Source organism: Chaetodon auriga, chromosome 1 (genome assembly GCF_051107435.1).
Source record: "Chaetodon auriga isolate fChaAug3 chromosome 1, fChaAug3.hap1, whole genome shotgun sequence".
Lineage (NCBI taxonomy): Eukaryota > Metazoa > Chordata > Actinopteri > Chaetodontiformes > Chaetodontidae > Chaetodon > Chaetodon auriga.
In genome coordinates this window covers 13,185,735-13,204,037 of record NC_135074.1, presented here as the reverse complement: position 1 = coordinate 13,204,037, position 18,303 = coordinate 13,185,735, and the positions used below count along the sequence as shown (strand labels likewise).

At 42.3% G+C, this 18,303-nt stretch overlaps 2 protein-coding genes across 2 annotated transcripts in view; both read left to right on the top strand.

Moving 5' to 3' along the window:
* Positions 1-53: 53 nt before the first annotated feature.
* Positions 54-7,940, top strand: fbxo22 (F-box protein 22). Its single transcript, XM_076760408.1, has 7 exons — positions 54-270; positions 562-694; positions 1,373-1,460; positions 3,196-3,294; positions 5,282-5,434; positions 5,551-5,716; positions 6,065-7,940. Exons 1-7 carry the CDS (start codon positions 140-142, stop codon positions 6,456-6,458), a joined length of 1,164 nt encoding a protein of 387 aa, XP_076616523.1. The 5' UTR covers positions 54-139; the 3' UTR covers positions 6,459-7,940.
* Positions 7,941-8,137: 197 nt separating this feature from the next.
* LOC143339160 (transmembrane protein 266-like) overlaps positions 8,138-18,303 on the top strand; it is a 47,069-nt gene continuing 36,903 nt past the window's right edge. The window contains exons 1-2 of the mRNA XM_076760274.1: positions 8,138-9,177; positions 9,891-10,028. Of these exons, the coding sequence (XP_076616389.1) occupies positions 10,015-10,028 (14 nt within the window). The 5' untranslated portion in view covers positions 8,138-9,177; positions 9,891-10,014. The remainder of the gene's footprint in view (positions 9,178-9,890; positions 10,029-18,303) is intronic.

The following is an 18,303-nucleotide window of genomic DNA, read 5'->3' as shown; positions in this document are numbered from 1 at the left end:
AAGTCGTAACTGCCACAGCCCCTCCTCGCAGCAGGGGGCGCTGTGTGGCGTCCAAGCGCCTCGACAGCGGTGGAGGAGCAGAGGTGAAAGTTCGTAGCTGGGCAACCGTTCTGGGAGACCTACGGCTTGAGAAGAAAATATGGGTGAAAATCAAGATTTTACGGGTTGTTTACAAGACAGCAAGACTGCATACGTGCTCAGCAATGTTGCCGAAGTGGTTGAGCGAATTCTGACGTTCGTACCAACCAAGTCGCTTCTCCGGATTGCAAGGTAACGGAAAATGTTTTGTATGCTAAACAGTGAAGTTAGCTAGCGTTAACGGCTGTTGAATGGAAGTGAAACTGTATTTCAGTAACACGCTGAACATTTAGACAGCAAATATTGCAGCTAGACCAACGGGTATGAGTCACTGGACCTGGTGTGCGACTGACTTAACTGCTTTCAGGTGCTCGGCCGTATTTGACAGAAGCACGAACTCAAGAGCTAGCTAGCTAGCTAACTTCTTACCAAGTCTCTACCAAGCCAGAGGGTAAAGCTGAATGTTTATGTGGTCCTCCCCAGTGTGTGCAGACTGTGGAGAAACTGTGCCCGCAGAGTGCTGAGGACTCAGCAGCAGCTGACCTGGGTGTCAGCCCGTGGACCGTCCAACACAGAGGTCCATGCCCTCTGCAACATCCTGGCTGAGGAGGTGGAGGTAAGTCATCACAGTCGCATCGAGAGAACCGTAACGGAGAGCTGTTGGGGGCAAAAATGCAGTGTACGGGGACCGAAAAAACAAAATATAAACAAACATACAACAACAACAACAACAACAACAACAAAAAAGCTATACAACACGTATGGTAAACCCCTCGGTAATAGACTGAGGTGAAGTTGGTATGAAGTTGGATATTCGACGGACATTCACTCCGGGTCGCATTTCTTTTCAATAGCTTCCATGTCATGTGACCTAGTGACTCAAAGTCCATATCAGATCTTGCTGCTACACTGGACAGATAAGGCATCATGTAGTATTTTAGAGTCTCTCATATTTAACTTAATATTTTTGTGGAAAAATTGTCTTTTTTGTCAATAGCTTCCATGTCATGTGACATAGTGACTCCAAACCAATGCAGGATTGTTTTATTACTCAGGATTAATAAGATACACCCCATTATGACACCATCCATGCGATGCTTGGATCAATCTTTGAGTGAGGTGGAGCATAAACCTTCGTAAAGACCTATGAATGTGTTCGGGAGCTGATTAAAAATCATTCTTACATATTTTTAAATAAAACATATTAGAAATGTAGTATATTGTTAGACCATGCATTTAACAAAACGTATGAACACTGTTTTAACGTGAGCACTTTGCTTCTGATTATTTTCAGAAAGTGTTTCTCCTACCCAAAACAGTTCTGGCAATGGTGGACTGTGAGGCCTTCAATGGACAGGCTTATTGCTACAGACAGAATAAAGGTTAGTATTAAATGACAGTACACAGTGCTGTTGGACCTTATAACATGCAGTGTTCAGTAGACAAAAAGTGTCCCACAAGTGCACGTCTGTCTCATGCATAATTGTGGTGTTAGTAGAAAGACATATCCTGTATGAGCTGAGAGGTGTAACACAATCCTTCAGGAAAAGTGACTATTAAACTGTAGCTATACTGTTGGCTATACTTGTAAATCGCTCTGTTTAAAATTATTTTGTTGAACACTAGATTGTGTAATCACTCACCAGTCTTGCCTTTGCTATCCTCTTGTCAGAATATTTATCAATTACAATTACAATTAGTAATTTTGGCAGACACTTTTATCCAAAGCAACGTACATATGAAGTCACACAATGATGGCACAGCATCGGGGGCAGTTTTTTGGGGTTCAGTATCTTGCCCAAGGATACTTCAGCATGTAGACTGCTGAGGCCACGGAGCGAACCACCGACCTCCTGATAGGTGGACGTCCGCTCTACCTCCTGAGCACCAGCCACCCCATTTATCAGTGCCTCTGACCTCCTCTAGCATCTCGATCGCACTCTTAATTATTTACATCATGACATTACCATAATTATGTAATACTTGGTTTATAATATACTTAAAATGCATATGGAATGTATAGACAACCTTGTATTACGTGTGTTTCACACATACATTAAAAATCCCACAGATGGACGGAATCAGAACTGAGGAAAGCTTTAAAGTCTGTGTAGTTTGATATCCAAGATGGTTCACAAAGACAGAAATTCACCAAAAAACCTCAATCCTCAGAACTGTCTACATTCAAAGTCATTCGAATATTGAAATCCATTTTGAACATAGATACATTAACACAACATTTTTCATAATGTGCTTGTGTGTGATGTGTTTGTGTAACCTCGGCCATTGGTCTTATTTTGTAAGTAAACCACAGGGATGGTGTCATACTGCTTCAAAGCAAGAAACTGTGTCAAAGATTTCATTTGTTCTTCTAGAATCTAGGTCCGACTACTTGCTGCACCATTACATTTGTAAGGGCTTGACAAAGTTCTCGTTAAACAATAAAAAGACTTAATGATTGCGGTAACCTTAGTTACTGAGTATTGAGTGGGTGAGCAGAGCGTTCACCCACTCCACTCAGTTGGGTCATATTATGGTGGTGGCTGGTTAGCTTTAGGTTTTCCGTGTATGTTGGTCATCTTTGCCACTGTGGTCTCAGTGGCATATGTTACTGTGTTCTTGACGTATTAAATAATTGTGGCATTATTGTCATGACTCAGAGCGCCTGTGCTTGTAGCCCATCAGAGTGTATCATGGTACTCACATTATGACTCACATGACTTACTCAAAAAGCAGCCAAGATGCCAGAAGTTGTCATTTAGAGTTATGTGCAGTCCTGCCTGGTGAACATAGTGTGATGCATTATTATAGTTGCTATGGTTACTTGCCGCTAATACAGTGTACCTTGCTCACTGATTCAGAGCAGTGGTTAAACCATTGACTGGGACTAAAAGAGACCGACCAGCCAATCAAAAGAGAATATATCCTGTACTTTAAAGTAATTTGCTAGTACCACATAGATCTCACTGAAATGTAAAAATTGACTACATAGGCATTAGCAGTGTTTCATATGCATTGTTGCATAAAGGACATTTTTAGTTTCTAGCATGATAAGCACATAAAACAGTGACCCCTTCTCATCAGCATGTTTTTTTTTCCACCTCAACTACTCTGAAGCAAAAAAGAGTCGCCACAGTCCCGACACAGTTGAGGAACTGAAGCTGCTCTTCCCCAAAGGATGTGACGTCATGGGCATCTCTACACCCGGCATCGTCTGTAAGTGTTCCTCTTTTCTGTTTCTCTCACATTTCCTCTGTCATATAGAAGACAATAAAATCCCCACCTCACAACCAATCAAACCACTGGTAGCCACATACAGGGAATCATTTAATTCAATACTGATATAAAAATGCTTCTGAAATGAGCTTTAAAGCCCTGTTATGTAGCCTTAGCATGCCCATCTACCAGGATGCTCTAAAAACAATGAAAGCTATCCAGGTATTTTGGGTAAATTAAGAGGAACAGTTCAGCAGAAAGGATTACACATTAAAGCCCAGTGCTGCTGCCTGGTTGGATAGCACAGTGGTGGCTGGCACCTCCCTTCCTCTGCCTCTGATAGATTGCCTCGTCTGCCTGGTGCTGTGCTCCCCATTTCTCCATATAATCACAACCCTGCCGAGAAGCGACTCTCCATCAGCCACATCCTCTCTCCACAAGATGATGGCTTATCAGGCTCCTGTCGTCTATCAGGTTTAATGGCAGCCTCAGCTGTTTGCGATAACACTCATTTTGTGAAATTGCAGCTGGGGGTCAGCCCTGGGTCACCACACACATCTAATTCAAATGAATGAAATCCTTGATTGGATAAGGTTGGGTCCATAGATTGTTTGGAACACGTCTGCCATACAGCCAAGATTACAAGTTATTATTTATGCGCGTTGATAATGGGGCTGCATAGTATTAAAAAAGATGACTTGTGATACACCTAGACATAGAATATCTGCAGAACTCTTTGTGAATAAATGATACCAATACTGTACAAATTCAGTTACAGCAATTTTCACTTGTGTGTACAGTTTACAGCTGAGTGAAAATAGTAGCCATCTGGGCACCTGAGGTGAACAACATGCACTGAAGATGTCGATCACACATTTTTTAGGCTAATATGATTAATATAATCACATAAGTGAGAGGACATATCTGAGAGCATGACAGGCGAAATAAAAATTCATGGGCTTTACTCATGTGGGATGCATTTATGTACAATATCTAATTTTCTGCTGCTCTGGGTCTCTCAATCAAAGCAATAACCAAAGACGTCGTTTGATGGTGTTGTGAAGTAGTGCGGGATCATGGGAGTTGCTGCCTTCATTGTTAAACAACCACCAATGGCCTTTTATTTTTTGGGTAGGATTACTTCAGTGTTCTTTGTTCTGGAGGATTATCCGCAGAGGTTTTCTCCTCAAATAGGGCCCGATGATGTAGTAGTTGTGAATGAAGCTGCCTGTCTCATGATCCTGTAAATTTAATGCAAAAAATGATTCCCAACCCAGCAGGAACCACCACAGTTCATCGGTAAAGCCAATACATCAGTGCCTTGAGCTGCAGTTTCTCTAATGGCCACTAGATGCTGACTTCAATAAAGTTCCTGCATCAAAATCAAGCTCTAGCTTCCCGCTACAGAGTCAATTAATTTCTACTTGAAGTTAGTAAGAGTGATTGTTCATTAAGGAAAAATTAAGCCTTTAAGAGAAGTCTGTAGACCTTTTTCACAGCAGACATTATGACTTGTCATAGCAGGAAAACCACAGAAATGATGGCTCTGTTCCATTCAAGTGTTCCAGTACGACATGATGGTGTGACAGTGAGCTGTGCACAATACCAGGACCCTGATACTGAGGCAGCTGAAACTAAGCTCTTCATTCAATCCTACTGGCACATGATGGCAAGCGGTAAACCCAATTCTAGTCTTCCTCATCCCTCCTGGAAATTAGGGTGATGCCACAGATACTGTCCGCTTTCTGTGGTTGCCACTGCAGATGGGTCTACAGCACATGAGTGGTTCTTAGTAATGTACCGATATTCAGCAGGTATCCTTTCCAAATTAACATGATAACAGCTGGTTTCAGTGATGAGTTCACTGTCAGATAAAGGGGAGGAACTTTCTTACTGCTTATTTTTTTTTTTTGTCTTAAATGAAAACTCAGACTCATGGCATGTACCTTGACATATTATGGTGCCTTATGCTTGCTCCTCTCTGCAGTGACTCCCAGTGGCTCCTGCTCCAGCCCTCCTCAGGAATACCAGGAGGGGGAGGCTGGCTTTGCGGTCATGTTCCCCAGCATGGAAGGTGTCCACATCAAGCCCTTTCATTTCTGCAAGAAATCCATTTCCCCAACGGCCCTGAAGGAAGCAGGTGAGTGTCAGATCACAGCAATCATTCAATAATCTAAACAAAGGAGTGCAAAAGTCATCCAATCTTGTAGACCTTGTTTTTGTGTCACTCTTTCATTTGTCTTACTTTCTTCACAGGACTAGTTGACAACCCAGAGCTTCGTGTGGTACTGATCTTTGTCTATGAGGCATATAAATCTGGAGGAGCACGCTTCCTCAGCCAGATACTGGAGCCGCTGGCCAAGAGCAAAGCTCTCATTGCCGGAGGGCTAGTAGAAAGTGTCTTATCTCCCACCAGGCACTGGTGAGTTCACGTCCTTCACTTAAATTATGTTTGTTTTTCTTAGCGGATTTCCGAAGAATCATGTTGTTCTACAAAAATTCAAATTGCAAGTGTTTTCATGCAAATTCCTCAAGTTCAAATACTGTGAAGCTTCCTCAGACGTGGTTTTGACTGCAGGGCTTTAGTTTCATTTCTTCATTTCTCTGTCACTTATGCCATTCATGGAACTGAAACTAGGTTTGGATTGAACTTATTGATAAACACTGGAAGTTATAATTATCATTTGCAGAGTTACATTTTTCAGAGGCATTGTTTACTGCATACTCTCTGATTCTCTTCACACTCTTCCTGTCATTTCTCGCTCTGTAGCTGTAGCCAGGGTGCATACGGTGTGGTGGGCCTGGCCCTGAGTGGCCCTAAGGTGCAGGGGGCATCTGTGCTCTTGGACCAAGACATCAGCAACCCAAAGGCAGCTGAAGCCACGATCCGCCGCCTAAAGGCAGCCAAAATTCCTGAGAGGAACACCCTTGGGTTCATGTTCGCCTGTGTGGGAAGAGGCCAGAACTACTACAACAACCAGCCCAACGTAGAGGCTGACGCCTTTCACAAGGTGTTCCCCAACACCCCGCTGTTTGGCCTGTTCGGCAATGGCGAGATTGGTTGCGACCGGATCATCAAAGATGACTACACGCTGTGTGACACTGACACAGACAGTCTGCAGCATGAGTACACGACAGTCATGACCCTGGTCCATCTAGGCTAACTGACTGACCCACAGTGACACTGGACAAACAGAAAAAAAAAGACGACCCATCGTGCTCCTGTTTGCAACAGGATCAATCTGTTCGCTGTGTAACTCACATTACGACTCAGAATATTGCTGTCCCCATTTCTGCTCATACAGCGGGAAAGTGATCCCTTTAGCCATCGATGTAATGGCATCATTTGGGAAATTGTGTCCCGCCTCGGAGACTGTGTGTAAACACAGTTGACATAAGACAAACCGATCATCTCTTTTTTTTATGTGCTCGGGCACTGTTGTAAAATATATGTGTTTATATTTTCCCCAAATTTCGCGCACATTCAAGGCATATCTTCCAACATCATCCTCATGGTCTGTTGGCTTTGCAGGTGAGTAAATTATATACGCTTGTGGTCCCACAAGTGATTGTTAAACTGTAGTTGTTGCTTCAGCGCAGGCACTTTTTATTCATGCGAGTGAGAGGAGTGTGGTCCCTCTTCCACAGAATCAAGGTAATCTTGGTTCGAATGCTCTTGTTATGTAGGTTTTACACTTATGGTTTTTTACACTTTTGCTTACCGGGGAAGAAATAATAAACCGTGTTAGCCTACAGATTAATCCTCTTTTGCAAGATATGTATGTACCATGGTTCATTTGGGCACAGGGGAATCAGACGGAATCTTACAGTGCCTCTTTTTTTCATCCACATGTCAGGTCATATCTCCTACTACCTACTTCCAACTGTTAATGGATGAGCTCAATGGTGACTTCATCTCCCCAGCTTCTGCTGCTTAAATGAAAGATTCATCCTAAAACAGAAGAGAGAACACGGTCGCCCTGTTAGCTGTGTTAGTGACACTGACTAGCAGAAACTCTCAGTTTCACCTCACTTTACTCTCATCTCTTCTGCAGTGAGCTAACTTTAGGAAAAAGTGGTTGGAAATTGAAGATGTACTGTTCAGTCAGAAAAAATGGTGTCCTTCGCGATGCTAATACATGGTAAAGACTGAAATCTTGATAGTGTAGTCTGAGACTAACTACCTAGTTGCACGTTTGAAAAAGCTGCCAAATATAAGAAATAATATTGCTCTTTCTCGAAAATCCATTAATCCCTCTTGATGGCCCTGCGATTGATCGATGTCATGCTTTTTCCTCATTAAGACGAATCTCCTCATGACAGGACGGTGCAATTTCCAGTCTGTGTAGGTCTGTTGGTGGTTAGTTGCTGTTATATGTTGACGTTCAGCTTTTCTATATACGCTGCAAAGATGATTGTTGCAAGAATAGACATTGTTGAGGAAAGTCCCAGTATTTTTACTTTTGAAAAAGTCCTCCTTTGTATCGTAACGCACACATCTGCCCTCATAGTTTTTGAAGATAAAGCGAAGACTTAGTGTTCATGGCTCATTGAACAAGGCTGTCTCTGGTGTTGATGCACTTTTCTACATGTGCCAAATCGTGTCTGTTCTGCTCTTTTCCTCAATAAAGGACAAACCTTCAGTATATTGATAAACGCTTATTCTTTGCCTTTCCCATCCCTGTCTTTAACGCCACTCCAGCAGCGTGCTTAGACCCGCTCCCTGAGCCCACTGGGCGCTCGCATCCTCCCCCGGTTGTAACCACAGGCCTACTACACTTAATTCACATCACCACTTTTCCTTCTTTGTGCACACCCTGAAATCTGAGCCTCAGCCTATGATATCTCCAGCAGCCCACGTCCAGGCGTGTTTGAATAAAGGAAGAGACGCTTGGGATTGATTGATGGTCGCTTTAACCATCGACTGGCTAATCCCGATGAATGACAAACGGTTAAACCAATTGCTGTAAAGGCAATTTATATTCCCATAGTATCTTTATTTTGGGAAACCGTAAAAAAGCCCCGCTCATGACACGGAGAGGGACGACCTACCAGGCGTAAAGCTAATAAAATCATCTGTGGCGATAATCCGCTCACAAATTGGCCTCGATCGGGAACTGAGAAAATCTACTCACAGGCTTTCTTTCTTACACACACACTCACACACACGCTCACACACACACACACACACGGACAACATTTTTAGACTGCTATGTCGTGACCGGAGCGATGCAAATGTCACACTATTCATTGGCTACTGTCAGTCTCCGGCACGAAAACGTCAATGTTTTGATGGCGTTCGGCTGAAATTCGCCCTGTGTTGGCCGGCTGCTGCTGAGGAAGCGGCTCGGTACGGAGCCGACGGCTTTGTCGGGCTCGCTTCAGCACCTGGACAGCTCCTTTCGCAGGGTTCCCCGCTGCGCTCGCCGGGGAAACCCTCGGCTGAGGAGCGGAACCTGGATCTGGATCTGGAGCAGCACACGCACAACCCTCAGCGAGGAGGAGGAGGAGGAGGAGGAAGAAGAGGAAGACATCGCACTTTCAAGGGTCCTTATTTGATCTGACTAACCCTTAAAAGCTAACATGATCTTGCCGAGTGACGATGCTTCTTGCACTTGAGCTTCAGCCCCTCTTTTGGTTTTGCATTGAAATCCGAGCAGCGCAAGTGGGAGCAGCGGAAGCAGCAGCAGAAGCGGTGGTGGTGGTGGCGGTGGTGGTGGTGGTGCTCGTCCAATGCAAAAGTGCTAAGGATAGCTGCAGCCTACACACACTGCGAGCCTGCTGCTGCTTCACTTACTCTCATCACCACCGAGGGAGACATTACTATCAGCAAGGGGGCAGCGGGAGGCACGATTACCCATCAACAATGTAAATCGCGCACAGGTAAGTCCTTTCTCCGGATAAATCATTCATTTGTGGACAGCGAGGAGCTGTCAGTAGTTGTGCACACAACTCTCATTTGGTTTCGCATGTCAGCAAGTAAATCGGCTTGATCACAGGTGCAGTTATTACTGTGATGGCAGGAAGTGAGAATCTGAAATGCACCGAACTCAGTTTGGAGAGTGTTGAACCAGAACTGTGAGCAGATAGATTAAAAGTTAATGTTTGCACAAGTTAGTTTATGTTTTTGGTGATAACAGGTTTAGGTGTCTGTTTGGAGTGTAGGCTCTGTGGTTGATGTCTGACATTTTCATTGAAATCAACTTTTCAGCTGCAGAGTTGGGGGTTTCTGCTGGTCTGATATTTGCCACCATACTCAAGGACGAGCCCTCCAACACGGTCCTTGTGGCTTGTGTGATGGAAGCAATGAGCTCCCCTGATTTTAACACATATTTTTCATCAGTAGATACAAGAAAGAAATCATAGGAGTCAGCAGAGAAGCAGCTTCACTTGTTCCTAGTAACAGAAGTTGTGATGTTACAATAGCTGTCACAGTTTTACTTGATATGAAAACGCTGCAGATACCAGGCTGAACACTCACTGTTTGCATCTCTGGATGTTGTGGAGAGTAAATTTACAGATGATTGTTAGTCCTGTATGACACATGAAGGAATCTTCCTTCTCCTCATGTGTAATAACGAGTGTGTTTGTTCCAGGTTCAACATGAAAGCAGCATCCATCAGGAGAAAAGGTGAACTGCAGCACTAAAACAACCAGAACTGAGTGGAAACCTTGTGACAAGTGCCACCACCATCTCTCCTCACTCCATCACCCAGCATCATGGCAAATGCTGAGTAAGTACAGTCCATCGCGGATCTTACTTTCTCCTCTTCCTCGCTCTCTCCTCATATTCCCAACCAGCATAGACCGTATTCTTATGGATTCCTTCCTCTTCCTTTCATGTTACACTTATTTGTCCCAGCATGTCTTTTTCTCCCCTCATCCCAACTTTACTCTTCACTCAGTCTCCCCTCTTTCTCTGTTTCCCAGGCTTCTGTGCCTCAATCTCTACAATAATGACCTTTGTTCGCTCAGACGCTGCTACAGTTGAGGTGTCTCGGCCCGGGTCACCCTGAATGCTAAACACAGACGCACACTGAGATGCAGAATCACACCTGCACAATGCTGACAAACACAGCGTCCATTCTGCAGCCCTGACCACGGGTCACTATGTTAATCCTTTCTGTGGAACAGCATACACTGATTATTATTATCCATAACTATTACAAATTAACACCCTCCACCTCCAGTTTTCTCCCTGCTTTCCATTTTTAATTTGTGCTCTCCAAGGGTGTAGCGAGAACAGCTGATGCATTACAGAGGGAGTGTGCTGCAGCCTGTGTGTATGTTTATGAGCGTGTGAAGACAAAGTAAGAGGTAAGGGAGAACAGTGAAAATCATTATTCTCCGTTAACTCATGACTCTGGCGCTGCAGCATGGCTCTCTAATTTGTCTCATCTTAACTAGCTGCGTTTATTCTCTTGACCTAGATGAATAGCCCTAAATCATCGCTCCATTTGCGCTTTTATAAGAGAACCAGTTCTGCTCGTGGTCCCATACAGAGCCCAGCTCAGCGGGGCTCACAAGCAATGCCATATCATGCTGTGGTTAAGGTGGAACACATCCTAAAACAGATGACTATAGCTCACAGCCGCTTTGCACAGCTCACCAGAAAAAAAGGTTTCACTCCCGAAGACTGCCGATCGCGTCTTTAAGATACATGATAACTGAATGAGACACAGTCATTACTTTTAAGTCCTATTTTTCATCCGCGCGTGCAAACGTTTTTTAACCCATCTTTCCACACCTTGATGTCTATAGTGACGTAGAACTGGATTTATGAACGTCATTCATATTTATACTTTTGCACTATATTTCATTCAGACCTTTATTTTATACAAATTAGTGCTTGATTCTACATTAAGAGTCTGTTATATTCTCAGCTTCATAAATTTAAATTAAACAAATGTAAAAATACAAGGAAAGTACCTGTATTGCAATGTAAAAAATACTCCATTATAAGTAAAAGAACTCAAAATCCTATTTAACTAATACTAGTACAGAAGTATTATCAGCAAAATGTGCATAAAGTATCAAAGTATAATAACTGGTTCTACAGAAAAATGGCCCCTGACTCTGATTTATTGTTTTTTTATATTATTCAGATTGTTAATACTGATGTATCAACGTGCAGGCAGCAGTTTGCTCTTGTAGTATGAGGGGTGCTGATTTGCTGATGAAGTATTTATACGCTGTTGGGTTGTTTAGTTCAGTGGTTCCCAACAAAGGCATCAAGGACCCCTGTGAAGGATAAATGGACAAATGTTTGAAAGAAGAAAAAGTCAAGTTCTGCTCCACAGATTTGTATTTATTGTTTGGACTTTCCTCTGCTCTTTGCTTTTTTTGTGAAATATTGTTACTTTACGTCTTTGAACACGACTTCATCCCTTCTTTTATAAGAGGTCTGTGCTGGGAGCAATGGGTTTAATCTTTAAACATAAAAAAACATATAAATCTGAAAAGTAACCACGAACTGTTGGACAAATGTACTTGAGAATAAGTCCAATATTTCCCTCTGACATGTAGCGAGTTGCAGCAGACAGTAGCAGAAAATGGAAATACTCAAAATATGTAATACTCAAAATTATACTAAAACACAGCACTTTTTCTGCGTTCTGCCACTGCTTGTTTGTAATGGACCAATCTTATGTTTTGCCTCCTAATGAGGACAGATGCAGATTTGACTCAAGCTTTTGAAAAAAAAATGTTCATATCCACACGCCTCACCTGAAGAGTCTACCTTCATGGAATCAATGCATACAGTAAATTGCACTGAAGGGTGTATTTTCCCGTTTAAGATTCTGGAGGGTCCTTGGCGGTGGTTGGGATCATTCATCTTTCTCCCCACGTCGATGTTTACCCTGTTGTTTATTCAACGCCAGTGGGAGGGTGGAGAGGTTGGACGGCTTTGCCTCTTTTGTACAGAGGGTGGGAGTTGACAAGCACATGCTGTCTTTCTGTCTGCTGGGAGAAATGCTGTCTATGAGTGGCCTGATATTCTGTCTAATTGGCTCTTTTCATAAGTACACTGGCATAATGTACGCAGTTGATTAGGTACGGATGATAACACGTGTGGGTTAGGAGGTCTGTATGATGTGCATTAAGGCTGCCCGGTTTTTAATGATGCAGTGATGCATTTTAAAACATTTAGTCTGACCAAGTGCTTCTTATCTGGACAGTCAGGATGTCAGATTAAAGGGACAGTCCACTGATTTTACGCATCAAGTTCATTTTACTCTTTATGAAAAGTACTACTCTTTGCATCACTACAAGTTCTGGAGGGAGTTTTCCACGATAAAACAAACAAAAAAATCCTGATGGAGGAATTTCTTCCTACAACCCAGAACGCAAAAAAGTTGGGACGCTGCGTAAAATGTCAATAGAAGCAAAACGCAATCATTTGCAAATTAACTGTGTTTACTGAAAACGATTTAACGAAGTGTTCCTGAGCTCATGTAGTCATATCCTTTACACAGTCATGTGCTCACAAAGTGGTGAACCTCTCTCCATCCTCACTTGTGAACGACTGAGCCTTTCAAACCCTGTCATGATACTGTCAGCTGTTACCAATCGACCTGTTTACCTGTGGAACGTTCCAAACAGGTGTTTTTGGAGCATTCCACATCTTTCCCAGTCTTTAGTTGCTCCTGTTTCGACCTGTTTTTGAAATATGTTGCTGCATCAAATTTAGAATAAGAATATATTTACAAAAATCAATGAAGCTGATGAAGTAAAGCATTAAATATATCGTCTTTGTACTGTTTTCAATTGAGTATTTGTCCTAAAAGATGAGCAAATGATTCTGTTTTATTTATGTTTCACACATTGCGTCTTTTACAGTCTTTGCTCTGTGTGTCATGGTAGACACAACAACATTCGGAGCATGAGGTTCCTTGCCTGACTTTTCTTTTTTTGAATGCCTGTAACATTTCAGCTTCCTCCATATATCGTCAGAACGTTTTCAAACTAATCAGTCTTATCTGTGGGAAATGTCTCCCTGCAGTAAATTGTTCCTGGAAATGCCATTATAATTCTAATTATTCACTCACTCCTTACTGAATTAAACATTTACAATTTAATAAGATAACAGCTGTTGCTAAGAATTCTGCACGGTGCTCAAGATGCAACAGGCAACACCTTAAATACTGACTTACAGCATATACTGTGTGTCTCCTATGTTTGCCCTGTGTGCAAAAATACAGTCAGAAGAAACAAGCCAGTCAGTCAAGTCAATTTCACAAGTCTACAGAAATCTGTCTTTTCAGTCATTAAGTCTTTCAAGACCCATATTCCCCGAAGTGTCTGTAGAAATTAAAATAATCTATTATTGGAAACTGACACAGTGTAAAAAGGTCCACGGACCTCTCCATTATGAAGAAGGCTTATGTACATCTGCTGTCTTAGTCGTGCCCCACGAGGGTCTCTGTGTCTCCTGTGTCTTCTACAGCTTGTATCTGTAAAGGTCAGATAAGAGACTGGTCACACCAGGGCCAGAACAGTCCATTGTGCAGTCCACCAATTCATCATAGTTTAATCTGTAATTATTAATGAGCTAATGTGCCTGGCAGACTTCATTAATATCCACTGGCGTGAAATTACGAAAGTTTCTGTGGAAGTTGAATTGGGTGTTCTAAGAAATTACCTGAGGCAATTTGTGAAATTGGACAGGTGTTTTGTCCTACGACATGAGCACGGTGCTAAACAGCAAGTTCCCTTTTCCAGGTTATTGCTTGGACTGATGGGTGTAGATTGACCAAAATGCACGTGGTGAGAAAGGTGAGGCGAAGTGTGTTTTTCTGCTGGTGTCACCGTTTTTTGCATGGTTTAATCCGGATGCTGATAAAGTCCCACATGTCCAAGCTGCCTCATCTTCATCTTTTGATGTGAAATCCATATTACGCTGCGTGTGAGTCAGCAGCAAAGACAAACATTACTCACTGTCTTTACTTTCTGAGCAGCAAAAAGTGGACACTTCTTAGTTTAGAGCAAACACAAGTGTGAAATGTCTCTTCTAAAACCATGACGCGGTTATTCTCAAACCGATTCCGGCTTTGAGTCTGACTGTAAGTTAGAAGTTGTAGGATACAGTTTGCGGTGTTGGCTGTTCCGCCGACAGCATGCATGCACACTCGTATTTGATGAGTCTGTAACACTAATACACAGTGATGTCCAGCTTCTCCAAAGTTCTCCACAGCAGCTGGTGGGAGCAGCGAACATCTGCTTTGTGTCTGCATGTTCTGGCCAAGTTTTTGGTGTGTTTTAGATCCTCAGGCATTATGCTCAGACAGCCTCATCTAACGTGTGTGTGTGTGTGTGTGTGTGTGTGTGTGTGTGTGTGTGTGTGTGTGTGTGTGTGTGTGTATGTGTGTGTGTTGATCTTGTAGTCCACTGAGGCCTTGGACAGAGTGGAGTGTGGTTCAGGGTAAAATATGCCTGGATGGAAATACATTTTCTTTACTCCCCCAGAAAGTGTATTTTCAAAGCTGCCGTCGGGCTTTTCAAGGGGAGGTGATAACACCTATGTTTGAGGTGAGGTGTGATAATAATGGCTCATAGTTTTTATGTTTCATTTACTTGATAGATTCATATATTTACACTATGTAGCACAACATGAAAGCAGACAATGTCAGATTTTTATGTCATGTTTCCACATATTTCTTTTTCATGGCAGCATTTTCAACTATATTAGACCATGTACTCCCTGACATACAATGGAATTTATTCGGAGGATAGTAGATCATATTGTCATAATGCTGAGTGCAGATGGAATTTCTCATTTATGAACAGTGTGCAATAAAAGTTTAAACGGGATAATAACGAAAGCACTGATTTCACTTTAAGCACTTTGAAGTCAGATTGAAAAATCAGAAAGTTCATATTTTTTCAAGCAGGATTTTCTTCCTCTGTCATTAGGCTTTCATAGACATCCTCTAAAATTATGTTTTGGAGCATTTTATGTCTTTATTTCTTAGCCAACAGAGAGAAAAATGGCCCCTATAGGCCCCTCAGCTGTCAGTGTGCCCCAAGCTTCTTCTTTTTAAATTCAAGATCAGAAGAAGACTAAAAGTCCACAGCCTGTACAGCGGTTAGCTAAATGCTAACGTCAGCACACTGTTATGCTCACTATGACAACTGAAACATGCAATGTTTTGTCGGTATGTTGTTTATCATATTCACCTTCTTGGTGTAGCGTATTAGGATGCGAAGCAAACAAAGCCAAATTATTCCTTTTCTCGTCTCTAAGGCCGCTTGGAAGTCTGTCTTACTGCACAGGGGTCACGAGGGTCATGAGCGAGACACTTCCAGTTGTCAGAGGAGGAACATTCTTCAGCGCCACTGGCTCCCAGTCACTTACATGACCTTCTGTTTTGGTCAGTGAAGTCCCTTGAGCAACTTTTGTCACATAATGACCTTTTGTACCTGGCCCACAACTCTACAGTCCACTATGTAATGTTATCTGCCACCCCCAGGGAATCCTGCTCCCCTGAATATCACTTCTTTCCTGTGGGTGCTCTCCTGCAGTTGCACTCTTTTTAGTCTTTCCATGAAATAATGTGTTTGAGATTTTTGCAGTTGCCACTTTCTGTTAGATAAGAACATTGGGGGTACTCAGAAAGGTCAGTATTCTTACTTAAAACAGCAAAATCTATTTATATTTGCACTGGGATGGAAACAGAGACAGGTTTGTCTTTTGGGGTTTTTTTGTTGACATTGTTTGGACTCCAGTGCACTAAAGTTATTGCCATGTATTATATAAATGCGTTCTAACAACATTACTACAACACGTGTACACTGTTGATCCATTTTCACATTTCGATGCAACATTCATGGAACTTTGTCAACAATAAAACGGATATGTGCACTGTAATGGATTACCTCTCCAAAGCAACTTTAAGCCTCTGGAGCGACATTCACTGAAATATCACAATATCTCTAAATATGTGACAAACCCTCCTGCTTCACCGGAGACCTTTGCTGAACATTGCACAAATCCACGAGCTGCACCCGCAGCTTTCCCTGATATCTCAACTGGCAGCCAGGCAGCACACCAGGTACATTACTGTAAGCTGTGAGCCGGTGGGGTCCGGACAGCTTGTGTCTGTCATGAGTAGTTATGTGTACGGTCCTGATTGTTTGGGAAGGGAGCCAAACCTGCCGCTGTGCTGTAGATGAGAGGTGGTATGGATGAGGTGTTGTGTGTAGGAGAGGTGTGGAGAAAACAACATCTATCAGGCCAACCCACTGTGGCATAATACTGTATGTCCACAGTCTCTGAGCGGGAATTAATTCTTTGCCAAGTAAAATAAGTGTAGAGCTATTTGTCATAAAGGCACATTGACAAACTTCCACAATACAACAACGTTCGAGTCCATTCCTGACATAAATACATTTACTGTACACACGATGACACAAAGAATCCCCGTGGTCCGTTGGCCATTTTTAGTGCAGCTAAGTCAGTAACAAGGTGATGTCGCACCAGAACTTACTACAGTAAACGTAGATGTTCATTAAACAGAAGTGCTGGCTTCAAAATAATTACAGGGGGGAGATGTTGCTTCTGCTAAATAGCATTTGTAAATTCTTCATTTGTATATATTAATTAGAAATGCACGATCCAATATGCAATAATCACAGTCAAGTTAAAGTTAAAAAAAAAACAAAAACAAAAAACGTACTTGGGTTTTTCCTATGTCACACACACATATTCTCACCTCTTAATGAGCCTGGGTTTATCTTAACACCCAACTTTGAGATGATAAGGACCAGGCTTTTATGGTTTAGGCTCCCCTCAATTTGGAAAAATCTGTTTGTGGATATAAAGCTACCAGACTCTGTGTCTGCTTTTTAAATTATTATTATTATTTTTATTAATAAATTATTATCATGTTTTTAATTTTTAGACAAGACTTTCACAACAGATTACAGATTTTCTTACATCTGCTCCCCGTCGTGTTTCTGTTTTTACTTCATTTTCTTTGTATGCATGTGTGCACTGTACCTGTGCATTACTGCGCAAATCACATTTTCTGAACAGACATGAAAAGGCTGCTGTCTATAGAGAAAAAGTGATATTCTGTTTTTAATTTAATATCCATTGTCTTCACTCATATAATACATATTGCCTTGTACCTGAGTCAACAGCCTCGCCGGTCCATATAGACTCCGTATCTTCAAAGAAATGTATGGCCCCCTTGCCGAGGGAAATAATCCCATCAAATTGGGATGAAGACAGCAGCACTTGAGACAAGACTGCAATAACACTTCTTCATGAAAGCAAAGGGTTTATATTAATGAAAAAAAGTGCTGCTGTTGAATTCTCTACATGCAGAGTTATGATAGGCTGCTCCTGGGAAATGCTACCGCCTCTACTTTTTAAACTTAACTTACATCACTATCAACACATCTGCATACAGAATCATCAGTGTGGCAGTTATTTTGTACTGTGTGATAATTTACCTGAATGTTGTGTGAACTTTCTCTCAACTTACTTCAACTACGTCTGTGTGACGTCCTCAGAAAGCAAGTGGACTCTCCTGTTCAGCTGTGGTTTACCGGTTGCAGAGCTGATGCCAGCACTGACGAAGAGCAGAATGTGGAGAAGTGCAGTCCAATGGCCTTTCCCATTACATGAAAAAACATAGACAGATAAAATAAATAGATGAGTCTGGCCCTTTTGTAGAGGAGTTTGCAGAATTTCCATGGGACAGAGTGTGTGCAGCTAAAGTTCTCCGGAGCCAACGGGCACATGTTTACTCACCTGAAACAGGTTTTGAGAATACACCTGCTCATAATGGCTGTGACTCATTCATTTGGCCGTTTTGTTCGGTGGATTTGGTTGCAGCAACACATCTACAGCTGGTGCCTTTTCCTTGTTTTCATGCTCTGTTGGTGTCCAGCTCACAAACTTTCATTTGTGCACTCGTTGGCTTTAATGGGTCGAGGCTGCTCTGCTTTAGTGTTCGCTCAGGTCGCAGCTACAATATATGGCGGTGGGATTTTTTGGATACT